General features: G+C 39.0%; 1 protein-coding gene across 1 annotated transcript; it reads left to right on the top strand.

The window, feature by feature from the left end:
- Positions 1 to 901: 901 nt before the first annotated feature.
- AASS (aminoadipate-semialdehyde synthase) lies at positions 902 to 26,884 on the top strand. Its single transcript, XM_058022269.1, has 23 exons — positions 902 to 1,243; positions 2,320 to 2,496; positions 3,110 to 3,194; positions 3,935 to 4,002; positions 4,114 to 4,260; positions 5,250 to 5,328; positions 5,410 to 5,537; positions 5,703 to 5,851; positions 7,037 to 7,159; positions 7,302 to 7,413; positions 7,941 to 8,000; positions 8,094 to 8,161; positions 11,889 to 12,010; positions 14,233 to 14,362; positions 15,219 to 15,329; positions 16,613 to 16,721; positions 17,081 to 17,221; positions 19,060 to 19,227; positions 21,333 to 21,428; positions 23,032 to 23,147; positions 23,326 to 23,414; positions 23,740 to 23,916; positions 24,354 to 26,884. The coding sequence occupies exons 1-23, from the start codon at positions 902 to 904 to the stop codon at positions 24,470 to 24,472; spliced, it is 2,916 nt and encodes a 971-aa protein (XP_057878252.1). The 3' UTR covers positions 24,473 to 26,884.
- Positions 26,885 to 27,622: the final 738 nt, after the last annotated feature.

Genomic DNA, 27,622 nt, shown 5'->3' with positions numbered 1-27,622 from the left:
CCACACTTGGAGCTGTTGCAGATGACTGTGTGCTTCCCTTCGTGCTATCCTTCGTGTGCTAGTCCCTCTGTTTCACCAAGCCTAGAGTTAAACAGGACCTCTGAAGTCTTTAGGTATATAGAGATTTTACAAGTTTGAGGCATGAGGACAAACAGGATTTTCCAAATGATTCAGATACAGAGATTCATTTATTATCAGTTAAAATTGCGTTGGAAGCAAAGTTCACATTTTTGAAGCCTATCTCTGAGATTCACATCTTTTAATTGCATATGTATCTGACGGCCTTTGGCTCCTGATGCTGGACCGCAGTGTCCCTGCAGTGTCCCTGCAGAAATAAGCAGTGGCATATAGGCTTCACTGGGAGTGAAGAGACCGAGATAAAAGATAAAGGGGTTTTTCTCTGCAGTGGGAATCTGTTCTAGTGAAGATTTTCCATTTTACAGCAAATTCGTATTAGGGCAAAACCTGTTGTTCCTGGTCACACATATGCTCACTGCTACTCAGTAGTTAAGGTCTTGATCTTGATCTTATCTTCCATTGTTGGCCTGTGTAAGCATTAGTTGTATACTTAGTGCTGGTCTTTCTCTTTTAATCAACTGCCTGCCATACAGCCTGTGTTCTGCTTTCTTTCGTATGTTTGTTAGTTCTTACTGTTCTTGATGCGAGTTTTGATGGTCTTTGCCTGGTTTATGGTGGCAAATGAATATAATTGGAAAATTTAAGTTTCCAGAATTCTTCTTAAGCCCTGCAGTTAAAAGTAGCTGCATAGAACACATTAAAACCCCTCCTTTACAGTAATCAAAACAATTACTAAAATTGAAAATTTTAGTCATCAGACCAAGATGCAACAAAACTCACTGAAATCGAATTCATGTCTCACAAAAGTATGAAGAACTAGAGTATGAAGTGTCTGGTTTGTGTTTTACAGCAGATGCTAGAGGAGACCAGAACTTTTGTACCAACAGTGTCTGAATTGAGTGTGTACCTGTATTGTTTTATTACTTTGTCTTTGCTGCCATCAGGCTTTACCATGCTCCGAGCCTTTAGTCACACAAAGGGTAGGTGTGTGCTCCACCACGCTAAGCGCTGGCAGCACCGTAAGTCCGTGCTGGCCATCAGGAGGGAGGATGTCAATGCATGGGAGAGAAGAGCTCCTCTGGCACCAAAGCACGTTAAGGAGTTGACAAAGATGGGATACAAGGTCTTGGTGCAGCCATCAAACCGGAGAGCCATCCATGAAAAGGTAAGGTCCCATTTGCAGACACAAGCAAAATCATCGTGCAGTTGTTAACCATAGTACAGGAAAAATAATATTCAAAGGCTATTCATGAGGAAACATATAAAACCCCCAGAAACATGTAAATTTTGCTGCTAAATGAGGAGTTGTGCTAGTGGAAAGGAAAGGGAATAGTTCTATTACCCTTGTAATGTAATCTTGGCATCATGGTGGTTTTTTGGAGTTGTTTTTATTAGTTTCATGTCCTGTCATCACTCTCCCTGGAAGTTCTAGGTTCTCTTGAAATAGAAGCTTGGGAATTTCTTTAAAATTGGTGTTTTTGTCTTCTGTTTGTGAGAATGCAAGAACTCTTAGAAACACTATTTTTTAAAAGAGCAGGAAAGATGAATCTGGTGAATTCCACTCTTGCTTCAAACCTATTCCTCATGTGAAATGAGGAGATTTTTCTTTAATGCTGTGAGCTTCAGGACAGAGAGCTTTTACAATTTTTGTAGCAGCAGTAGTACTCTGCTGTAAGATAACTGAGAAAACAGATGCAAATTGAAACAAAAGTTGGGAATTAGTCATTACTTGCAGATACCACCTTTTAATTAAGACACAATGCTTTTTTCATCAAAGTGCAGATCATACTATTGCATTTCCTTAGAAATTGCTCATCAGCTTGGACTTGCACGTACACAATTTTATAAAATTGCATGTTACCAGTCTTCATATTTTTGAATTTTTCAGATTTCTCTAAACTTATTTCCAAGTCTTTGAATATCTTACAAAGTGTTCATTATTGCAATGCTGCAAGATGTTTCAAATTTAGTTAAATATCCTTTTTGTAGTCTGTAAATGTAAGATGAAGTACTTGACTCACACAAATATATAATTTGGCCTTGTATAATAGGATAATAGCATGGTAATTCAATTTGATACTTGATACCTCTTTATCAAAGAATTTTATGAATGTATCACATGCAGTAGCTTGTTTCTGCTTGGTAGAATTATTTATTTTTCCTCTGTTCTAGATGCTAATATGCTGAGATCTGATTAAGAAAAAACACAGAAAAATTTTCTTTGATTTTTCTCTTTCATAGGAGTACATCAAAGCAGGTGCCATTATTCAAGAAGATATTTCTGAGGCTTCACTGATAATAGGTGTGAAGAGACCTCCAGAGGACAAATTAATCCCAAAAAAGAACTATGCCTTCTTCTCTCACACTATTAAAGCCCAAGAGGCAAACATGCCCCTTTTGGATGAGATCTTGAAACAGGTAAATTATGTCATGTTGAAGATCATTGTCAATTAACATGGGATGGAAAATGAGTATGATCAAGAGCTTGCTGCCTAGTATGGTTACTTCCAGCAGACATATTTGTAAACGAGGCTAACAAGGACAGTTTTCAGTATCTTTTCCTGAAACTGAGTATTTCTTGCTCAGAGGATCTTGTGTTTGCAGTGGTACTCTCTTCATGTGCATGAGGCAGATAAGTTGTGAGCATGGTGTGCTCAAGGGAGGCTCTTTCTCTCTGAGCACGAAGAGTTGGGAAGTTACTAAGCTGGAGTGCAGTCTGAGGAAAGCAGTTCATGCAGAAATGAGCAGCCTCTTGCCAGAGGATGTGAATGGGCCTGCAGCAGCTGGAGTGGCACATTGGGGAGCCCTGTGCAAAGAGGGCATGGGCAGTGCAGACACTCTTTCAAACAAGAGTTCAGTGCTGCTGTTATGTTTTTATTTTTATACTTTGTCTTCTTACCGTATATAAACCCATCAGGCTCTATCAATAAAGAATGACAAAGGCATGTGAAAAGGTAGTTCCTGGGAGAGCAACGTGCCACAGACTGCATTCACTGAAAGTTTTAATACTCAGTTTGCTGTGTATTTTCAGGAAATTCGACTGTTTGACTATGAAAAAATGGTTGATCATAAAGGAATGCGAGTTGTGGCCTTTGGAAAGTGGGCTGGTGTAGCAGGTATAGTGTATAAAGTAAAGGCAGGCTTGCAACAAGTGACTTCCTGTAATACTTCTGGTTGTCTGTCCTTCCTGGAAGTTGAGGCTTGCAATGTGTTTTTAACTGCATTTTGAATTCTCGCTTTTAACAGCTTTTTTCCATTCTGGTTTGTGCCTCCTGCTTTCATGAGACGACATGTCAAGTAGTCATGTGGATTCCTGACAAATCTAATATTTTATGCTGTTGTCTTGAAGTCCTGTTTGTCCATTGAACTATCTGGAGCAGACTAAATATCAAGAGATCAACTGATTAGGCTTTTGATAAAAAAGAGGCTGCTGTCAGTCCCAAGAGCTTGAACAATATCTGTTTGTCACTGTTTGCATTTAATCTGATTCTTGTATGCCGTGGTTCTCATTTCTTTCTACTGAACTTCAACACTGTTTCTTCAGGAGACTCTTTTATTTCCTTCTTTGGAATCCGGTGATGTGGATACACCTCATAAAAGGATATCTGAATATTAAATGGTGCCTTAATGCATAATGGGCCAAGAGCAAGTTTAAGGTCATGGACTGCTATTAATTTTCTCCTTCTCTGATTTTATGTAGACTTTCTTTAGAAGTAAAGTATTAATATAAAAACATGGGAAAAATACCTGGGATTATTTGAGGCTTCAGTCAATCTCTGCAATTTCTAACTATGCATACTTGTAATTAAGACTGATGGACTGATGGCCCAATTTTCTATTTTTTTTTTAACAACAGGAATGATCAACATTCTGCATGGATTGGGTTTGCGATTTTTAGCTCTGGGTCATCACACTCCCTTCATGGTAAGAGTATTTTTTATGTATTTTTCTTTAGTTAAATAAATTTTGGAATCTGCTAGTTATCTGTATTTGAATATAGAGAATATCTTGATGGATCTGTGCCTTTGATTTCAGCACATTGGGATGGCACATAACTACAGGAATAGCAGTCAGGCTGTGCAGGCAGTTCGGGATGCCGGGTATGAAATTTCTCTGGGACTGATGCCAAAGTCAGTGGGGCCCTTAACATTTGTGTTTACGGGCACTGGTAATGTTTCTAAGGTAAGAATTGTCTTCAAAATGAAATGCTATATAATTGTTAATAGAAATTCTTGGCATTTGATCTCTGTCAGGTTAAATGGGTTGATGGGTTCATTTTGTTTGCTTGAGCTTCACATTTTCCTTTGCCAGTAACAATTTTTAACTACCACAAACTAAGATGTTTAATATGAGGTCATGCCTAACCAGGCTGACGTGCTAACTTCTTATCAATGAACATGGATTAAATCTTACTGATTCTCTCTCCTTTCCATCCTGCATGATTTCTCTCCCCCTCTCTCTCCGCTGTTGACTCTGTGCTCACAAGGTAAATTAATCACTCCATTAAAGTATGGAGGAAAGAATTATTTTTTCCAACACCTGCTGAGTTTTTATGTCTGGATATTGTTGGCTTGGCTTACAAGTTCTTGACTTTAGGGCTATTTTTTGTGACATAGGGAAAAGACTTACCCCTGGTTTTGGCAATAACTATCAGTTAACAAGGCTCCAGCTATAAAACAAAATCACTGCCTGCATAAATGTGTTCATTCTAGCCAAAAGGATGATGTGTCTGAAAATCTTCCGGTTGTGATCATACTTCATTGGGGAAGTCATCTTGTAGTTCCTGGCTTTTAGAACAGCCTGGTTGATGAGGAGTGGCTTCAGGGATCTTTCCTAAAGAGAAACTGTTCCTCAGAGTGGCAGCGAAACCCTCTTGTGACTGAGTTGAGGTTTCCTGCTCAGCCATTAGAAATAAGAACCAGGCACTGGATTGTGGTTTAGGCATTTTGTGGTAGTGGGGAATGATGTAAATTCCTTGCACATAATGCCCAAGCTGCTTAGTTTTGGGTAAGCAGGAGTATGTGTGAAACAATGTGTACGTCTCTGGAGCTGTTCTCTGGCAGGGCTGTCAAATTGTGTGTGAAATTTTATATTTGTTTTCAAACACCAAGTGAGCAGTGTTACATGACATTTATGGTCTGCTTATTCTAAATCCTTCTTTGTGATTTCAGGGTGCTCAAGAAATGTTCAGTGCTCTCCCATGTGAGTTTGTGGAGCCCCATGAGTTAAAGGAAGTTTCCAGATCTGGAGGTATGCAGTGACAATAGTGATTAAAAACACTGAAATCCTTTTTGTCCAAGTATAAGAGCTGATTTTTCTTTTTTACTTCAGACCTCAGGAAAGTCTATGGAACAGTGCTAAGTCGTCACCATCATCTTGTGAGGAAACGTGATGGACAGTATGATCCAGCAGACTATGATAAACATCCAGAAAATTACATTTCTCGCTTTCACATTGATGTGAGCATCTTTTCTGTTCTTTTATGAGGGGTTTTCTACAGAGTGTTTGTACTTACTACACTTTTGCATATTCATCATTTGAGAGAGCATTAACCTAAAATGCTAGACCAGGTCCTTCTTGAAGTACTAGGTGAAAACATCAGGCATCTGTAACTTTCCCTGCAGGTTGCACCCTACACAACTTGTTTAATTAATGGCATATACTGGGAACAGAATAGTCCTCGCTTGCTGAGTCGGCAGGACACTCAGAAGCTGCTGGTGCCTGTTAAATCTGCTACTGGTGCAACGGATGGCTGTCCTGAATTACCACACAGGTAAGGCACTCATTTCACTTGTAACAATTTTGCAGCGCGATGATTAACTTGTAGTGATAGGTAGTTTCATCTCAGTACATAGTAAATAATTCTGTTTATTTTACATTGTTCCTGTGGCATGTTTTACAGTGCCCCATTGATTTCACTCTTGTTCTTTTGTGCTTTGCAGTCCTATTTTCACAGTTTGGAGTTTTTGAAAACATTACAGTAGAAATGATTAGCAGGTATCAGCTGTCTTTCTGCAGAGGTAGTTCTGCCACTGATTTTCATACAGAATCTCATACAAACAAAAGTGTGGTATTTGGGAATGTACCTGCTGCACCAGTATTGGGAGAAGTTTCTATGCCTGAGCAGAGTTTCAGGGAAAGTTCTTCCTACCCTGTCATTTGGCATGTACAAGTTCAATAACTGTTCTTTAGCACTTCTTATTTCTGCAGCAGGTACTGGAAATGCTTCACAGCCCTGAATAGTTTTAAGGATAGAATGTAGGGGGCAAATCAAGGGTTAGTCTCCTTTCAGTGGGGATGGGAGCTACCCTTTCTCTAATAGCCCTGACACAGATTTGGGGAGGACATGAAAATACATCCTAGTGAGGAGTCAGCTCTTTGTCTCTTCTCTGCCAGCTCTTGACACCTTTCTTTCTCTCACATGACAAATAAAGAGTTGAAGAGTTAACCTTCAGTGGAGCCAGAGGCTGTGCATTAGGCCAATGAATGCTCCACCTGCACCTGCTATCTGTGAACTGGTAGGAGGCAGCTGCTTCTTCAGGCTTCCCTTTAGGATGGGAAGTTAGTTTAATGCAGGACTGCATAGGCATGGCCTGAGGGAATTGGTAGATGGAAAATGAATGGGAGGTGTTGGCCACACATGGCATAGAGAGAAAATATCATGGGTGAATGGATTCTGTCAGTCTTTCCATGAAACTGGATGCTCTTGATAGGAATTCAAACCTGATGACTACAGTAGGGCCAAATTTCCATTATATTTCTGGATACCATTTTTTGTGTTTTGTTGACTTCTAAATTGGTTGAGATGAAGAAGGCTACAAGTTGCATAGATCTTCTCACATTCTTCTCACATTTCTTTTATCTCCTGTTCACTTGTGACCTTTAATACCTGTGTTTCTTAGTAATTTGTATAATGCTCTCTTTGTATAATGCTGCCTTTTTATTTTAATTGCTTTAGGCTTCTGGCCATATGTGACATTTCAGCAGATACTGGAGGATCTATAGAATTTATGACTGAGTGTACAACAATTGACAACCCATTTTGTATGTATGATGCTGACCAGCATATTACTCATGACAGGTGGGAGAGCCCTTACTTTGTACTGTTTTCCATTGGAAGTTATAGAGTGAAACATTGAATTGAAAAAATTGTAACACTTGTGAAAGGCGATGCCTTTCAGGTAGTAAGAGGTAGTTTAGAAGAGCTGTTTTCTCTCTTTCAGTGTTGAAGGCTCGGGGATTCTGATGTGTTCCATTGACAATCTGCCAGCTCAGCTTCCTATAGAAGCAACAGAGTACTTTGGGGATATGCTTTTCCCTTATATTGAAGAGATGGTAAGAGCTTATGTGTCCGACAGGAAGGTAAAAAGGCTCAGAATTTGGTCTGCTTGTTTGTTGCTTTTCTGGTCTCCTGTATACATTCAAAAGGAATCTGCTGTAGAACATAACTGACTTTGTACTTCAGAAAAAGAAAAAAAAACTTTTGAAGTCTTGAGGCAATCCTTTGAAAAGGAAACATGTGAACGAGACATGAGTGACCTGGATGTCTCAGGGATTTGTCAAGAACACTTTCTGTAGGCAGAAAACAGGCTCTGGCAGGTAATTCATTGCTTCTGGACGCTGCACCAGATGTAAACATCTGATTTTCTTGGGCACTCAACAATCCCTCACAGTCAGACTGCTGTTCGAATTCCTGTATTTTCCTAAAAGTCAAGTGATGCTGATTGCAGCCATAAGTATTTTAAATATACAAGACATTGGTATTGTTGCATGCATTTAAATGTTGCTCAAAATCTTCATGTTTTACTTTGAGAAATATTTGATAATAAAATGACCTGATTTGAAATAACTTATCTCCACAGCTGGTATCAGAAGGCTCAGAACCTCTTGAGAAACAGAATTACTCGCCTGTTGTTCGAGATGTAAGTTTTGCAATTTTGCACCCTTCTTGTCTTCCTCTGCTTTGAAATATACAGACACATAAAGCCCTCAAAATCTGTTTCATGTGTTTCCAGGCAGTGATTGCATCCAATGGCTCACTGACACCTAAGTATCAATATATCCAGAAACTGAGAGAGAGCAGGTAATGTAGGCTCTTGAAATTTATTTGATTCAGGATTTAAAAAGCCACCCTGTCTGCATTCTGTCTCCCCTTTTACATTCACTTATTCTTGTGTCTTGGTGGAATGCATCTATGCTGCACTGTATCTAAATGTCTACCAGGTTGATGGTCTTATTTCTTCATGCACATTGCCTAAATCATTAACATGTGTTGTTAGTAACTTACATTGAAGCTGAGAAAGTGGTCATTTTTCTCTGTCTTGCATTATGAAAACTGTTTTACCAGAGGCAGAGAACAGCCACATGCTAGATTTACTCTGTTACTCCTTGCCCTTTTGAAAAGGATGTAGCATACAGTCATTTAAAAGGAATGGCTGAAAGCAAAAGGCTCTTGAATATTCCTTGAATCTAGTTACTTCTTGTATGGCTCAAGTGCTGTGCTGTGTGGCATTGTTCTGTGGCTGGATGTATTGAGGAGACTCTGAGACTCTCAGACATTTTGTTATATTCATCACCTACAGCTTCAGCTACCACTTCCTCCCACCCTGTCACAGCAGTTATGTGCAGTGGTAGCCTAGGGTGAATTAAGATAACAAAAGTATAAGTAACCTGTCCATCCCTTCCATTCCCCTTGCCCCCTTACTATTAACAAATATCTATAGTTTACACACGAAAAATGTTAATTTCACAGTAAGTGGGTTCATGTTCCTGGTCAGTGACAGCTACACTGTACATCTTACAAACATTTAAATTGGTCTGACCATAAGCACTGCATGCACTATGCACTAAAACCAGTGTGTTGACTTCTGCATCTCAAACCCCTCCAATTTTCTTTGGGACTTCTGGTTATGAACTTGTGCATGATGAACTATGGGTAAATTTTTCACACTAAGTAATGTGCTATTTGCCTCTCAGAGGCTTCAGCTCACAGTGATTTTTGTTATGTGCTCTTCGATAGTTGTGCCCTTCGAGAGGCTGTCTCAATAATAATTTTTTTTATTCATCACACAGTGCAAGGATCTGATATTTTTTTAGCTTCCTCCCTAATCACTTGCATGCTTGTTTGTGAACTGCCATGGAGACTTAATTTACAAGGGTGGTTTTTTTGGGTAGATTTTTGATATTTCTGCAGATCTGTGTGCTACATGTGATGTTCATTTGTTCAGTGGTGTTGTTAACTTAGCTGTCAGAAAAGCAGCACCTGCTAACAATACTGTCATTTATTTTGCAAACTTCAGAGGTGATGCAAGTGAAAGAAGGGTTTTAGTGCTTAGGGTGTGATGGTTTAGATAGAGATGCGCTCTTGTTCAGGCCCTATGGGAATTATGTGGCTTGTTTCCTCTCTAGAAAAGTATTATGCTACATCTAGTTTAGTTTCTGGGGGTTCTATTTAGACTAATTGCTAATACTCCTTCAAGTCTGTGAACATTTCAGATGTAGGACAGCCAGACTGTATGAGCTGAACTGTCTTGGGTGCCATTAGATTTGCCAAACAAACTCATCTACATCTTTGCACCCTTACTTGCTTCTTAGCTCTTACTGGTTTCTCACCCACAGCTGTAAAGGCACATCACATTAACAATGTAGATGTTATTTGTAACTGAATTATTAAAACTCATTTATAGAGAGTAGGCATAATCTGGAGCTGTGTAGATTCTGTTCTCATGCTTGATGAGTCATTTGGCAGCTCATGTTTTTGCCTGTCCTAGAGTAAACATACTGTATTTGATCCAAGTGTGACTTAATTCTATACACTAGAAAATATTTAGTAAATATGATAAGTTGGATTTCAAAATCCAGCTTGCTTTCATATAAGAACTTCTCCTTCATCAACACTCCAAGCTACCTACCACTTCAGTTCCCTAAAGCATGGATGGAGAGAAATTCTTCTCTTTCACTGCCCATAAGAGTACAGTTGTGGAAGATGTTCTGATAGGAGGAAGACAAGGAAAATCCTTGTATGTAATCCTTGCAATATAAAAGGATATCACAGGCTTAGGAGAATTTCTGTGAATGTATTAAATAATGATTTAACATTTTTTTTTAGAAATATCAAATCTGCAAAACTTTATGAAGGTCAAAATTTACAGTAATCTATAGTAATAATTTAGGTTAGAGAGTTGATACATTGGTACATACCATTCACATTTAATTATCTGAAAAGAATGACTTTTTAAAAAAGCTCTGAAATAGGAGTAAAGGAGGATGGAACATCTGAAATTTTGGAGAGTAATTCAAGCTTTACAGTACTGATACAGTAAGCTGGAATGTGCCTCAGACATATGATATAGTGCAGTTGGCATTGATTTAACTCTCTTCACTCACAGTAGTTTTTCAATGGTATTATTGGAGGCCTTGTGCCCCTAAAGATGGTCAGACACTTCCTGCCATGCTTTAGGTTGGGCAATAGTGCTCTGGTTTGTCTTGCTATTAGGTGTTGCTCTGGCAGACTTCTACATCATCTGTCATTGTTATGGCCGTTCTTGAAATGAAAAATCACAGCCAAAATACTGACTTTTGGCTGCCATGAGAAGCCTCAAAAACATCTGAACCAAATACTATTTAGTAGACATGTGGTTGGTCCTCTTCTGAGGTCAGCAGGTTTCAGCAGAGTGGACATCATCTTGTCAGCTACAGGTCAGGATTCTGTCTGAGGCATAATCTGCAATGCTGCTATAAACTCTTAGTGGACAGAGGGGAAACTGAGGATCTTGCTTAGATGCTTATGAAGATTCCCATGAGACTGTATCTTTGAAAGTCCGACCTATTGTTGACATTTATTTTCAGGGCACGGGATAAGAAAAGCCAAGCCTCAATCTCCTTTAATTAGATTAAACAGTAGGGCAGTGAACAACTTTCTCAAAAATAAGAAGTGCTTTAAGAATTTTTTGTTTTGCTAAATAATTTTTATCTGTGTAGTCATATGTTAGACAGTTTCACAATCCTGATTTTACAACTTAGTGCAAATTTAACCTAAAGGGAAAACTAATTATAAACAGCCAAAATGCGTATTCCTGCTATGATTTCTGAGTTTCTGAGAGCATATTTAAACAACTGCTGAGTGCATAATTCTGTTGACAGAAAGAAATGCAAAATCTAATGTGAGTACATCATATATTGAAAGTCAACAGGAGATCAACTTAAATTTATTTATGAGAGTAGTAGTAGTTAGGTTGAATCACTGTGATGGTTTCCAAATCTGAGTCCTTGTCTGCAATAATGATTTCTTGGTTGGGCATTAACTTTTATTTGACTTTTATTGACTGTCATGTTTCTGTGATGGACTAATATGAACCTAGTATATTTACAGAAACATTCTTTCACCAGCATGATTTTGTGTCTTTTAAGAGTTAACTGTGATGTAAAGGGAGCAAGGCAGAGCCTGGAATCCCTTTCTGACAGCCCAGCATGACATTGGTGGCCCTCAAGTTATCAGGTTACAGTAATTTGGCCATTGGGAAAAATACAACTGAGGAAAGTTTTGATGAACAGCTAGAAGAAATCAGAGAAGTGGTGGGATTGTTGATGGATTTGATCATGTTTATGTTGGAGGAATGGAACTAGAAGTTATGCAGCAGAAGAATGGGAGCAGCACTAGATAGCCCTGGATTGGGGAGCTGGGTACTTGACTCTTGGTCTGAATAGAGCTTGTGCTTTGTAGACGTACCAAAACATACTTCTTCTGTTAAGCTGGGCAGATTACAGTTTCCTTCTGTGTGATTTTAAATTTTGCCTGTAACACCTTCTAGGGAGCAGGCTCAGTTACTGAAGATGAGTGGTGAGAAGAGAGTTTTATTGCTTGGATCTGGCTATGTTTCTGGCCCTGTGCTTGAATATCTCACTAGAGATTCCAACATTGGCATCACAGTTGGTATGTAAGAATTTGTTTTTATTACAGTATTATGTGTTACTGAAGCACGTGGCAGAACCCTTCTCATAAATAATAAATGGATGTGGTTCTGAGAAAAGATAAAGGAAATCTTTGTTATTGTGCACAGCAGAAAAGGATTTTGTAGCTTTGTGAGCACTTTGAATTTAAATAATTGATTTGAAAATGACATAGCCATGTTAGAAATTAACTGTGTGCATGTGTAACCTATAGGGAAATTGGAAGAATTTTTCCTTCTAACCCACTTTGGGCTCAGGATTGGTTTTGTAGATAGTCAGTCACTTTGTTGGTCTTTGGCTGTGTTTTCATCCTCACACAACAATAATATAAAAATGTTTTTATAGACATCTGTATGAGTTAATTAACTGCTTTCCTTAAAATGAGTGTCTTGATGGTAAAACTTCAGACTGACTTTCCCATGAGCACCAAATGCCTACTTGTTTATTCCTCTGTTTTGGTTTTATCTGTAGCATATTTCAGGCTGGGCATCTCAATAATTCTTTTTTGTACCCTTAATGATGACTTTACCCTAATTCTGGGACTTCAGATTTAAAACTCAGGCTCTATTGCCTTATTGCCTGAAAGATACTTTGCTGGCAAGTGGTTTCCCTTAGAACTTACAGTTTCATTGCTGTTGATTGTTGTTGTTATTGCATTGATTTTTTTTTTTTTTTGTCATGCAATTTTCATACTTGGCTCTTGGCTACTTTTCTACCCTTTATGGTGACAACCATAGTACTTTTAACCCCTGGGAAAAGATTTACTGGGAGGAAGAGGGGAAATCTAGGAAAGCTGCACCCTTGTTGTGAGCACTGCCTGAGGTGGCGAAGAAGGAAGGATTACAGCAATGTGCACTGCCCATCCCCTTGTCACTACACAGGTTCCATCCTCTCCCTGCTGTGCAGTAGCAGGAAGGGAAACCAGGTGAACTGGAAGATCTGTTTTGCCAGGCACTGAACAAACATAGCCTCTTATCTGGGTAGCTTAAAAACATGCAGTTTCTACAGCACACATGCACAAAAATAGCACAGAAGGAAAGGGGCATGAAGATATTACTTGTTTAATGTTCTGATAGCAGGCAAGTAGGTGCAGAAAACAAAATGCACGTCCAAGTGCCATGTTTGGTTTTGTAGTGTTAGGCTACACCACTTCAAGTCCAGATGATGAAAACTTTAATTGGGAAACCTTCATGTAATCAAATTTTTTTTAGTTTGAATTTGTGGATGATTTTGCCTAGCTCTTTTCCTTCAGCACAATTTGATTTGTAGGGTATAGAGAAACACCTTCTGGTAATGTTTATTTCCCACTGACTGTGGAAAGGCCATAAGGGAATAAGGCCCTAACTCAGAGGCACAGATGCTTTTAATTCTCCATAACCTTGTGCCCTTCCTGCTGCCTTCTTTGACTGTTCCTTTTTCCTGGCTGTGTTCTCTGGTTTGTGCTGGCAGCATGGTGAGCTGGGAAAGGAAGTTAGTCAGATGTAGCAAATACTGGTTGTGTTACTGTCGTTCTCTTTTTCAGTTCTGCTTTCCTTATAATGGTAAGTGCTGATGCCTTTTAATTCCCCAGGAGCTTGTGCCCCATGTGCTGTCTTCTTTGGCCACTCCTTTTTTGTTCTCTCTGGCTTGTGCTGGCAGCATGGTGAGCTGTAAGGGAAACCAGTCAAAAGTGGCAAATACTGGTGGTGTTAGTGTGGATCTCTTTCAGTTCTGCTTTCTTTATATTGGTAGTTAAGTGAGGGCAGGCAGCGACTGGGTTTATCCCATTTAGTTAAAATATGGTATTTGGGATTGGGAGGAATAAGCCATATGTAAATATTAAAAGTAGTCAGTTTGAACCTTTTGCTCACACTTGACCTAAGCTGAAGCTTATTGTTTCTATCTTTGTCATTTTTAAAATTGTGATTGATGTGAATTAGTTTTTGCTTTAAGCTATTAAACTGTTCTTGACTGTAAATTGGAATTCTATTGAAGTGTGTTGAAAGAGTTTCAAAATATTTCTTTTTAAACATGTGGAATGAGGGATTGAGTAAATTTTTCTGAACATATTTGTTTACTAAATGCCTGATTTTCCTTCAACTGTTAGTGAAGGAAAACATGCATGCAAATGTTTCTCTTTGGGAAATATGGCACAATTATACGTGGCTGTGCTTTAGACTTAGGTTCATCTGTAGGTAATGGTTTATTGTTTTATTTTTAAAACAGTATCTGTCATGAAGGAGCAACTTGAACAACTGACAGAGAAGTACAGAAATGTTACTCCAGTTCATATGGATGTCCTTAAGCATGAGGAAAAGCTGTCCTCTTTGGTGAAAAACCACGACCTTGTGATCAGGTTAGATTTCTGTGTAAAACATGATGGCTCAACCCTAAGTCATGCTGCTTCTTTCCCTTAGCTCCTTGACCTAAATCAACACATAAACTTATTTTTAATGGCCAAGATTTGGGGTGGTATTTGTGTATGTAAGTAGTTGTAACTGGCTGCTGCCTTCTCGTGTAGCAGGGCATCAGAACTTTAAAAGGGGTTTTGACTTCTTCAGAAGTGTTCATCAGATAGGTGGATTTCCTCGTTAATGTGAAGGGCCAGTTGCATCCACAAGCTTATGTGTCTCTGGGATCAAATTTTCATGTTCACAAGAGGAGGCAAAATTCTGGCATCTTGGTAATTTCTTCTGAATATCCCATTAAGAAAGAACTCATTCCAGATATTGATACAGGGAAGGAACTTCATTGTCCTTGCCATTTTGTTCCTTTTGCCACAGCTGTCATGAATGTTGCTTCTGTTCTATGTAGAGCGTGCTTTTCACAAAGTAGTTCACCAAGATCTTTGTAATGCAAGCTTTCTCAAGGACAGTTTTGCATCTTCTAAACCTCCAGCATGCTTGTTTAGAAGATGTCTTTGGAAAGAGGTCAGTGGTTTGTGGTTCACAGAGAAGTGTGATGCTCTCTCAAGAATGACTTCCCTATTGTTCAGTGCCCTGTTCTGAGTGCATACAACAATGCTGTCCTGCTAGGGTACTGTTTCACTTCCATTGGTATGGAACTGCTCAGGGCAAGGCAGGTGTGACTGTTTTTTTGAGCTATTACTTGAGCTCTTTTGTAGGCATTCAAAAAACATTTGAGTGCCTTTCCAGTGACAAGATAAATAACTAGTTGAATTTTGATGTTGCATGATTCTCCTTCCTTTGTAGTTTGCTGCCTTATTCAGCACATCCTTTTGTTGCTAAGAAATGTATTGACCACAAAGTGAACTTGGTAACAGCCAGCTACTTAACACCAGCCATGAAAGAACTTCAGGAGAGGTAGGTGTGGAAGTAGAATCTCCCTGGTGTTGCTTCCTTCTTTAGTGCATTATCTGAATATTTTGTAGTCTGTTGCACCTGCAACACTTGTGAATTACTGCTTTCCAAATTCTTTCTGCTTCTCTTTCTGTGATGGAGGACCAAGTAACTTTCCCAAAGGTGCATGTTGCAATGAGTGTATACTACAACCTGGTTAGGCTAATGCTCTAAATAATGGAATTTATTTTTCTGCCTGCCTCATCCTATTTCATGTTAATGTGCCTTTTCCTCTTCCCTCAGACCTGTTAAGATGTTTGAGCTGGGCTGATATTCAAGCTGAGTAGCTGTACTGTCATATTCCACCAGCAAGCTTGTTCATCGTCCTTTGCCTTCCCGTAATAAAAACTCATTTCTTGGTTTATTGTATCTACACTTAATCTCCTTCATGCTCTTCTTTTGGATACCCCCACTGTATAATTTTCAAACTGGTGATAACTCTAGCTAATGTTTCTGTTGTCCTGCTAACTCTATGCTTGGAAGTTGTTTCGAGCATGATGCTTAATCTAGGTGCTCCTCTGAGTCACAGTATTGGAAAATCTGAAGTGCATTCAAGTGAAGAATTGTACATGCTGTGTCTTTACAAAAGATAAAACAGAAAAAGTAGACTGGTAGAGAATCTACCAGTGTAGATTCTAAGTGTTGCAGAAAGTGAGGGATATTTAGGGGCCTCTCCTACCATTCTTACTGAGAATATAGCATGCGCTCAGGAAAAGAGAATAAAAAGGACACTTCTCATTTGTCAAAAGACAAACTGATTTTGAAAATAAAATAAATCCTCAGTTTGTGGTGATATGTGAACTCCTCTGGGACTGTAGGCAACTGTTAGGAAAAAAAAACCCCAAATACTTGTAATTTTGGATAGCAGGCATTTTAGTCTCTCTTCCTTGTTGGAGCTCTTCAGGACAATTATGACTAGCTTTGTGCTGCTCTCTGCATTACTACCTTCCTGCATTATAGCACTGTCCAGGAGATTGTGGGATATGGAATAGCTGGTAGAAAATTCTTTTTCCACCAGAACCTAGGTGCAGAGAAGTAAGAGAAAAAAAAAGGTTAGAAGGCTCTTAGATGGTTGTCACTTCTCAGGGTTTAATATCTGCTTTTGTTTCTTTATTCCCACTAGCTACAGACAGAGCCCAGAATTTCCTGTGTTGGGGAAGCTTCACTGGGCAGATTGGACAGATTTATGGAATAAAAGGCCAGCAATAGCGAATATTCTGATGGCTCTGTGTTTCTGTTATTTTTAGTGTAGAAGCTGCTGGTATTACAGTTGTCAGTGAAATGGGCTTGGATCCTGGTCTTGATCACATGTTGGCGATGGAATGTATTGACAAGGCGAAAGAAGTTGGTGCTACGGTAAGGTTGGTGAGGAGTGTGTAGTTCTGCCAAGATTATGTTCGTAAAGTTCTTCTAACACCATGCAGGTTTGAGCTTGTCACTGACATGTAACAGACTCTGGACATTTTACTTTTTCTGATGCTTTGAATTTCATAGCTACTAACTCACTTGGTGAGAACATCAACTAAGATGGCCCTGCCCCAGTGTATCTTTTCCTCTCCCTTATGGGCAGTGCCTGTAGTTTTTCCCTCCCCACTGTAGATCCTTCTCATCTGACCATTTGAGGAAAACCAGAAATTTTGAACTGATGGGTACATCTCTATGCATCCTGATATATTTTCTCTTCGCTGTTTCTTTCCTGTGGATAAATCTGACAGGTTATATCGTACACCTCTTTCTGCGGTGGCCTGCCAGCTCCAGAGCACTCTGACAATCCTCTGAGGTACAAGTTCAGCTGGAGTCCACAAGGAGTGCTGCTGAATACAGTTCAGTCTGCTACGTATTTAAAAGATGGAGAGGTGAAGTAATGGGAAAATTTTCATTTAAAAACAGATAAAAACTGTGGTATTTGGCTAAGGAAGGAAGTGGGACTTGTAAGATGCTGCATTTACTTTCAAGCTGGTGGCAGCCAGTTACCTAAGCCAGTTGCATAAATCACTTAGGACTATGTTTGGAGCATAATGATACCTAGCTGCTACTAGCTTAACACTTACTTGCTGTGTGGAAACTGGTGGCCAGGAAGGAATTTATTCTAAAGACAAAATCAATGGATTGGAGTTGATTTTTCTGGACACAACTTCCATTCCTGTTGGATGTTGCTTTTGCTATTTAATTGCCCTGTCTTTCGTCCTGTGAAACAAAGGTGGGAATGCTTGTCTATCTAGTTGTGTTAATAAATCAAATAGCTTCATTTTGTACTTGCACAATGGATAGTAGAACTCTGGATTCCTTTCTCTTTTGGTGCAATGTGTAATACCAATAACCCGCTGAGTGGGTTTTGTGAAATGTTTTTTGGTCTGTTTTATAGAAGCTCTGTTTTGCTGTTTGTGCAGGAGTCATTAGACTTAACCTTACAAATGTCACTGCTTCTGTGTTGTGTAAACATTGTAATTGATTTGTGCAAAGCTATTGCAAGCCATTATCACATTTCTGCTTTCCAGCACTATCTATTTCCACTGTCACTTGCTCAGAGTAGTTACTGAAATTGTCAAGGAGACTGCCTTGTATAACCACTGCAAAGTTTAGCTAGTTACCTATGACATTTTGGTGCTCTACTCTTTTTATGGAAGTAAGAAAGGAGAAATGCAGGGATTGTATGTTGTTGGATCATTATTTAAAAAGCAATGAAGTATAAGTTTCAGATGAAAAAGGTTCTTGGAAAATGTTGAAATATTTCTATTTCTGATCTGGTTCACCCATTGCTAGGAGCAATTAGATCATGCATATGAATGAGTCATTATGCCAGCACTAGATGATCTTGTCAGTAAATTCTGCAATTTTCCCTCCTTGCCTCTAAATACTTATGTCTTTGACCATTTTGTGGGATTCTTTCACACACTTGTCTTGCCTGGCAAACACAAGAGTATCTTTTGGCATTGCTGCAGGCTTCACTGCTTGAGTATTTCTTCTATAAGTAAACCTTGGCCCTTTGCTCAGAAGTCAGAAAACGAGTTTGTATTGATGCTACATAGCAGATCTGGGCTTTAGCTGCTTGAAGGAAACAGGATTCAGGGCTGTGGTTGGGAAGAGAGTGGTAAGAGAACTACTCACCCATTTTGGAGTTTTTTTTTTTTTTTCCTTCCGTGGTGCTTTGTAGCTTCAAGTAAAGGCACACATGGGCAGTAATTTTATATCCATGTGATACCACTTGATTTATTTTAATATTTTTTTAAAAAATGAACAAGCATCCATCATTTTCTTTATATCTGCTTTGTCTCCCATATAAAAACTACCAAACAAAACCTAAACAAGTTAATAAATTATTTGACCAAAAAACAGAGAGCTCATGGGTAGAATCTCCCATCACACTGGTGCAGTTAGAAACATGCTCCAAAATGGCCTTAATGTAAGTGAAATGGGAACCTGCCATTTTAATATAAGTGCAGCAGGAACCAACTGTGTGTGAGAAGAAAATGGCTTGTTTTAGCCCTTTGATGGCTGACACATTGCATGCTCTTCCTGCACCAGGTATGATTAAATGGCTTGGGCAACTGCTTTATTTAGATTGGGCCTTTGTTTGCACTTGAATGCCAAACTTGTTTTTCCTGCTTTTGAGCATACTTTATCTTTTCTGTTCTAAAATAAGTTGAATACAACTGCACAAAAATAATATTTGCTGTTCTTTCACAAACTTTAGATTATCAATATTCCAGCTGGAGGAGCGTTACTGGATTCTGTTACTCCAATGGATTTTTTCCCAGGATTAAACCTTGAAGGTTTTCCCAACAGAGACAGTACAAAATATGCAGAGCCATATGGTATTCAGACAGCTCGTACTTTACTGAGAGGCACCTTAAGATACAAAGTAAGTTGTTGGTGTTAGTATTAGTAATTATTGTTTTCCTCAAGAGATGAATGTTGCAATTTCAATAAAAATGTGTATTTAAGCCTTTTATAGGTTTGCACTTGCTGTTTATGAGCTCCCCATTATCCCAGTTGAGACAATTCAAAGCAGTTATTTTTTTTTTAATGTAACTTTACCTGGTGTATTTAACAGGTATTTGCTGCAAAATGGAAAAATAATTTTATTCGTTTTAGACAGTTGGCCAGTTCTCTTACATAGTCTGTGTTTCCTCTTTTTATTCTGGCTCTGTATCTGGTGTCAGATCAACAGAACATTTAAAAAAAATAAATAATTCTGTTTTCATGTATTCCCATGGAAAACACAGTGTAAAAATATTACAGAAAATTATGATTTTCCATTAATCTGAGAAGTTTTTCATTAAGTAACTAATAATCTTAAATTTGAGAAGCTTTATAATTTTGGTCAGCTAAGTAAAATGTTGAGAGATAAATGTGCTTCCCTTCTAATTGATCGAGTCTTTTCCTTTAATTTGTTAAATGTTCAATGCAGAATCAAAATGTTTTGATGTTTTTCTGTCAGATTTTCTTTATTTTTTTCAGTCAATATATATTAAGATGGAATAAACCTAGAACCATATTGAAGGTTTGAAAAAGCTTTTATGGATGTTGTGTTATGTCTGTTAAGGTTTATGCTAGGGTTTAAGTTGTTGTTATTTGTCCATAGCCTGAGGAAGTTGTATGTCCTTTTTGTCTTAATTCCTCTGTTGCAATACAACAGGATTTTTTCTTTATTTCTAGGAGGGAAGCTTGCTTAGATAAAGGCATGGAAGAAGGAAGGCCAATATGGGGGAAAAAGGGTTATAAATTGCAATAGCTCTCTTTCTGTCAGTCTAGATACAATCTCTTTTTCAGAAGAGATTGTAAAAATATGTGGGACATGTCCATCTCATAATGGAATCCTAATATGGCAATATCCATTCCATTTGGTGCCTGGTAAAACTTTCTTCTTTAGTATGGGCTTGTGCAAGGAACTGCAGAAGTGTCAGGGTGCCATGCCAGGTGGATGTCAGTGCGCTGCAGGAATGCTGCTCCTGTGCTTAGTGCTGTTCCCTTATCTCACAGCAGGGCCAGCACTTTGGGCTGGGCTGGGGTTGGCAGGGCTTGGGGAAGGGTTTCCATACCTCTGCCTGCACAGAGTACTGAGCAGGACAGAAGTTAGTGTTGGCCCTTTGCATGTGCTGCTGTGCTGCAGAGCAGGAGCCAGTCTGTTCACTGAGGAGCCAGTCATCTCCTAAAAGTGCCTTTTAGAGATTAAGTTTAGATAGCTGATGGAGTCAGTTTAAAAGAGGTGTCATACAGAAGGATCTCACTGCAAGGCCATCTGAGCTGATAACATAGTGCTCCTAATAAGTGACTCTTAATTAGTCTTCTTTCAGGGTGCTTTATTTCCTCCATTCTGCCTTTTTTGTGTTTCTAGTCACTTGCATGTAAGTGCTCTCAGGTATTCAGCAGCTGCGTGGGAATGTTAATGGGATACAAACTGAAGTAAGCAGAAATCAGTCGAGACTTCTTTTAGTGTGCAGCCTAATGCAACCTTTGCAGTTCCTTTTAAACCATTCTGCTTTGTCTGTCTGATATTCCCGAAGATGAAAAGTAAGCACACAGGATTCTTACCTTTAAAAGCAGTCCATGTGATGTCCACACGATCCCAGTGGTGTGAACTGGGTGAGCAGAGTTCAGCCTTGTGCTCTCTGTATTCAGTAGTTTGTTTATGGGCCAGCTGGCTGATACAACCCTGCAGTGATGGGCTGGGATTTCAACCAGTGCTGGCCAGCTGAGCCCTTTGATCTCAGCAACCAATGGTACTTGCCATGGAAGTATTGATGACAGAATAAAGCATTAAAAACAAGTATTGAAAAGTGGGGAAGGGTGGAGAGGGGCTGGGGAAGACCCTGCTCTGTGGCAGTAACCTCACTGACAGCAGGTTATTGCGCCTGGCTTCCCAGGGAATAATGATGGTTATGTCTATCACTGCATTCAAACCAAGGAGAAATACCTCAGTTTCAAGCAATTAATATATTTAATGGTGTTATTCTTTTATTTCAGGGGTACTCCAGAACCATGGGGGGCTTTGTAAAACTAGGATTAATTAACCCAGACCCTTATCCTTTGCTAAGCTCAACTACACCACCTCTAACCTGGGTGAGTTCTCTGCTTACTCTGCCTTCTTTCCTCTGGTTTATTGATGGTTTTCTTATTGCTAGACTTGGGTGTACTTAGCAATGAGAATCTTCTATTGCATCCTGATCTTTGATTTTTTTTTTCCTGGAAATTTGGAGAACTTTCTTCAGCAGGAATGGAATAAGGTGCTGGAACAGGTTGGGGTGTCTGACATTGGAAGCTTTCAGGCCTCAGCTAGGCAAAGACATGGCCATATTTTTATGAATTGTCTTATGCTTTTTGTTAGTCACAGTCTAGTCCTCAGTGCTCAGAGTTTGCAGTGTCCAAATTATTACTGGCTCATGATTGTCAGTGTAAAAGTATTTTTCAGGGCATCAAGAAGTAAGAGCTTGTGCATAAAGGATATTGATGTTTTTTTCTATTGAAATTCTGTACAAGCATTTTTTAGATCTTCTGTTATGCATCTTTTCTGTCTTGATTTTGGGTGCCTTACTTCATCTTTATCTCAGCCAAGACATGACTCTGATGTGCTGCTCTTACATTTGGCAATCAGAATTTTTGTTGTCTCTGTAGAGACTGGGTATTTCATGTTTCAGTATGGGGTGGAAAGAGCTGAAGAATGTCTTGAGTGTTCTCAGAACCAAGAAAGCAGAAGGTGAGGAGGCCACAGTCTTGATTGTCTCTGACTAACATTTAGTATTGGGAAGATGAGCAAACTCCAGGAGTTTTTGGGTGGCCATATAGTAATTACTTTTTTTTCCCTTTTTTATTTTTTTTTTAAATTTGTGATAATTTTTTGTCTACTTTCAGTTTTAGAGTTGATAGTTTCAAGTTTTCTTTGCAAAGACGACTGAAATTTCCCGTTCTTCTAGCCTCAGTGAATAAGTATAAAGTGTTATGTAATCTGTAAAAATAGCTATAAACTCATTATTCTCACTGCAAACATTTAGCAATGTTTTTACATCTACTCTGTCAGGGAAGTAGAAGAGAAAGGCTAACATGAGCTTGTAGACTCTGCAGTTCTTGCTTATTTCGTATGTTGCTCATAGTTCTTTTCATTATCCACCTTGCTGTGAATGAAGCAAGCAATAATTAGCATCTAGGTGGCACAGAATGGCCTTCAGATATGCACAAGTATCATGAGAAATCTCTTTGGTAACACCCACAGGATTTTGCCAGAGCTTTGTTCATCTTATTGGTCTGTTTCCTTCCTTTTGAAAGGGACATTCTCCATTTCTACACCAACTGAAAGATATCCTATCTCTAAATTTTCACTCTGTCATTTTCCAGGGGGCTTCTCTTTCATCCTAATATTCTCCTACTGTTCCTTCTTTATGCAGGTTTCTATGGTCTTTCTTTGCTGCCAGAGGAAGGGATAAGACTAAAATATGGGGGGAAGCAGTGGAGAGGTGGGGTACAAAGTCTTTTAGGAAAAGATAAACTCTATTTTCACCTATTGTGATTAAAATTCTCAAACTTTCTCACTTTCCCAGTTCACATAAGCTGACTTCTCTGAAGTCCTGGATTTTAACTGATCTTAGTAGAGTAGTTGTTTCTCAAAACCTTGATTGAGATGGAGTAGGAACAGATGTCAGACCTTCATGAACCTTTTGTTTTCAAACAGAAAGAGCTCATGTGCAAACTGGTTGGAATTAAGTCACCTGCTGAGCACCATGTTCTTAAAGAAGCTGTATTTAGCAAACTGGACAAGGACAAAAGTCAGCTGGAAGCAGTGGAATGGTAAAATGTTCCAATGATTTTGAAAGTTTAAAAATTAAAAAAATAAATGTTTGCAATTCTAGCCATTTTGGTTCATGTTAACACTGTTAAACTGGTATGCTGAACAACTGGAAATTAAAAAAATGAGATGAAACTGCTGATAGGCAATGATGTAAGATTTCCTCATTTCTTGTGCCAGGTTAGGTTTATTGGGAGATGAACCGGTTCCAGCAGCAGATTCCATTGTAGGGGCTCTTGCAAAGCACATGGAGATGAAGCTGCCCTTTGGTATGTGAAAAATTCTTTTTCATGGGTTTGAATGGAACAAGGGCAATATCTTTTATTAGCCTTAATTGGATTAGTTTGCTCACCTTCATTAATAAACCTTCTTGATAGGTTTTTTAATGTATTGTGATGTTCCCTACCTCCCCAATTTATCCTTTTCTTTTCCTGCTACACTTTTAGTTTGATCTTAGTGTTCTGTCCTTCTCTGTTGCCTTCAGTCACTTCCCTGATACACATGCTGTGTGTGTGTAGTGCCTGGCTATTCAGGAACCTCATCTTGATGTGACTGAAATACAAGTAATGGATAGTTTGTGTGCTTTTCTCTTAGGCACTGGAGAGAGAGATATGATTGTTATGAGAAGTGAAATAGGTCTCAGGCATCCTTCTGGCCATTTGGAAGACAAATTTATTGATCTGGTTGTCTATGGGGACAACAAAGGATATTCTGCAATGGCTAAAACAGTAGGATACCCTGCAGCCATAGCTGCTAAAATGGTTCTAGATGGTAAGTGACTATTCCAACTTCAGTAACAGAATTTCAGTCCTCTTTATCTTCCTGCCTGTAGAAAGTAAATACATAGTGTCTCTTAAGTACATTTATGTATATTTTTTAAATTTGTCAGATGCTTCCTGTCTACTGTACAGCAATTTTTTATCTGCATGTTTGGATATTCAGTGACAACTCTTAATTTACTGCTTAATCCACAAAGATCTTTTAAGTCCTTTAATATTAAATGTTACACTAGTATAGACAAAACCTTTAGCATGATACATTATAATTGATGATGTGACAGGGCTGAATGACTCAGCAGCTCCCTGCACCTCGATCTGGCTGTGTCCAGCACAGCAACCCCCACAAAAACCCCTCTGTGAAGCTGCCAAAGCTTTCTCAAATAAACCTGGTAGAGGACTAACACTGTTTTTTTAATGCCTTTATTTCAGGTGAAATAACTGCCAAAGGCATGGTCATACCTTTGACAAAGAATGTTTATGGGCCAATACTTGAACGTGTTCGGGCAGAAGGCATTATGTACAGTACTCGCAGCATTATCAAACAGTAACTGAAAGCAGTGGATTTAAGCAGGTTTTGGCTTTTTTTGCTTCCCCCACCTCCCCTTTTAGAATCTCAGTTGGACCAGCTAAAGGCAGCACCTGCCATTTCATAGGCAAATGTTGCCTTCGGTAAAAGCTGCCACCAGGCTTGATGCAGAAACTGTCAGTACTCACCGGTTGTGATATTTTCCTCTTAAAATTGTTAAGCTTTCATGTACATGTTTCAGCACCAATCAGATCTTTCCTTATATCCTTTCTAAAATATCTCAGAAGGTTTTTGTTTTTTGTTATTAGAGTTTATCTTCTAAGTGTATAGGGTTATTATTGCGACAAATTTAAGCTGAAAGAAAAATCTATTAGTGGATTATTTTGTGGTGGAAAAGTCTGGGTAATGAACTCCATTGATGAAGTTTAATTGTTCATGTGGTAAAAATTATTTTTCAGAAAAATGGAGATGGACATGATACTTAAATTCTAAGTCAGGTTGTCCCTTTCACTTTAGCAGTATTCATGAATGTTTTCACAATAACAATATGCAAAAAATAGTTTAGAAATTCTGCACTACTAGCAGATAAGTTCCTGTTACATCTTGAAAATGTTCAGTTCTTAAATATTTGAAACCTAGATCTTGATATTTTTAATCACTTCATAATGAATGTAAATTTAAATTTATTGGAGGAGGAAGAAAATTTAAAGCAGGCTTCCCCCCATACCCTGTCTTGTTCCAGAGTGAAGCTGGTTGCAGTATATTGAAATACCTGCTGTTACGTGTTGCCTTGTGCTGTGGAGAGAGCACATTAACATTTAGCTCTGCAGCTGCGAAGGGCAGTCTGAAATACAACACAGTTACTGTGCTTAGAAGATGCTCCAAATGACATGTTTACTCTTCCCACTTACACTGTGTGCCTCATCCAAGTTAAGTACTGTTACAAAGGGAATACATTGTGTAGTATATGCAGCTTTGGAATGCACTAGGTTTAGAGGTTTAAATTGCCACTTTTTGAGTTAGCTCCTGTTGTGCTAGCATGGTTTTGAAGCGTTCACTTGGGAACCTATGCCTACTACTCAGTACTGTGTCACTTTAGCCTGATGGAGTTTGCCAGCTCATTTGCTGCTGAGTGCTCTGCTGTCACATGTGTCAGCCCTGCTCTAGCTGCAGTTTAGCCACATCAGTCCACAACTGAACTTTAGCCCAAGTGCAGGTTCTCCTTAACATAGTACCAATTGCATCCTTTCGTTTCAGGCCTGCTTCTGTGGCTTTTGCTTAGGGATTTCTATACCACCTTGAAACTAAGCATGGCTTAAACTTCACCAGTCAGGTCTGTGAGGTGCAGTGCTGTGGGCAGGTTGTATTTGCACTGGTACCTGTGCACCTGCCTAGAGCTTCCCTTTTCTAAAGCTGAATACTGATGCAGGAAGCTGTCTGCTTTCAGTTTTGCTCACAAATGCACTTTGCTGATAAATGCCTTTTCCTTCCTGAGAACCAATGCTGTAATACCAGTTCCAAGAGGCTGGAATTCCAGATGTTGTTTTGCACAGTAGGAAAAGCAGCCATAACAGTAATTCAAGTTTTGATCTTCAGGTTTTGCTGCTCAGGATTTGGATTTTCTCTGTGCAGATGCAATGAAGTAGCAGCTGCTAGGGAGTTAGCTGAAAGGAGCCAAAGGGAGAATGAAGGGCAGGTGTTACTGTGAAAGGGAAGGACTTTTTCTACTGAACCAATGCTTTTTTAATGTAATGTCAAATTTAGATTCTGTTACAGTTCCATGCATATATCACACAAAATCCTGTCTCCACCGAGTTCTTTTCCTTCCCACTGACCTTACAGGCTGTTGGTCTGTTGTGTGGCTGGTAGATGCAGCTGGGGTAAGGATGGAGCCTGCAACGTTTTGCTCTCTGCTGCCTCCTCCTTCTCCAGGTAGATTAATGGCCTACAACTAAGGGTTAAGTTATGTTTGTACCTGCTGGTCCCTTCCAGTCCAGTGCTTGGTGGGACCAGGATTTTACTTGAGAATTCTGTCCCCTCCCTTAGCCCACAAATACACAACCACAGAGTTGTTCCTCTGTATATATGCATGCACCATACTTGCTTTTCTGCCTTGGAAATGCAGTATGGGATGAAAATCAGATTTTTTTACAAATATCTAATATTTTTGGAGCACTAAAGAATGAGAACTCCAGTGTTTTCATCAAGAAACACAGCTACTATTTTTGAAACATTTTATATTGCAATATATTTCTAATTCCTAGTGCAATGCTGCATTTTGTTTTCTATGTTTAGACTCAAATGAATTTATTGCTCATCTTTTTGTATGAAGATTATACTTCTCGGTTCTCTTTGCATATTACTGGAAAGATAATTTTATCTTATACATGAGATTGCTTGAAAAATAAATCTGAACTCCTTTGTTTTGTTGTCATGTCGTCTTTACAGTCTAATGATAGGATGTACCTGAATGGGAATTTGTTTTTCACATAGATGGTTACATTGAAAGTTGATGGTTACACATGGACTTTTCTATGTGCATGAAATACCTCTGCATACTTCTTGCTAGACTCACAGGAGAAGAATCTTCAAGGATTGTTTAAACATGCCCATCTATATATTTATATACACATAAATAAATGCAGATACATAGGTATGTCTGTATCTAGATAATTTTCAGCTATAACCCAAATAAATCTTTTTTTTCCCAGCATGTTTTGATCTTGGGCACAAGGACAGCTACTGAAGTGGTAAGCTGCAGAACAGTAGATGTGTGATATCTCCCTGTGCCCCAGGAAAGCATGGAACCTTGGTGTCTCACAGCCTGTCTCAGCTTGAGGACCTTGCTCAGCTGAACACATTGCTTCTGCTATCACTGTGCTGAAAGGCTTTTAACTCTTTGTTCACATCAGGCTTCAAGGAACAGATTGTTTCACTGTGTGTCTCTCATTTTTTAATTTTGGAGTTTATGCTAATGCCAGATCTTTATGACATATAAAATCACAGTTTCTTTTTGAGATGAAGGTGCTTGAGCCCCATTACCCTCAGACTGGCTTCTTTGCCTCTGTGTTTCACACTCTCTCAGCCCCAGATTTTCCTACAGGTGAGAATTATATCCCTTGGAGGGACTGGAGTACAAAAGTGACACTGCTGGAAAAGGGTGTAAGCTCAT

The sequence above is a fragment of the Melospiza georgiana genome, chromosome 4 (genome assembly GCF_028018845.1).
Source record: "Melospiza georgiana isolate bMelGeo1 chromosome 4, bMelGeo1.pri, whole genome shotgun sequence".
NCBI lineage: Eukaryota > Metazoa > Chordata > Aves > Passeriformes > Passerellidae > Melospiza > Melospiza georgiana.
Note: the sequence above shows the minus strand (reverse complement) of the source record. Positions and strands in the feature narration are given on the sequence as shown.

Bases quoted from the DNA above. Each gene is read 5' to 3' on its own strand.
- AASS (XM_058022269.1), top strand. From the start codon at position 902: ATGAAGTGTCTGGTTTGTGTTTTACAGCAGATGCTAGAGGAGACCAGA. The intron at 4,003-4,113 runs GTAAGAGTATTT...CTTTGATTTCAG, and splicing joins GTCATCACACTCCCTTCATG to CACATTGGGATGGCACATAA. The intron at 5,329-5,409 runs GTATGCAGTGAC...TTTTTACTTCAG, and splicing joins GGAAGTTTCCAGATCTGGAG to ACCTCAGGAAAGTCTATGGA.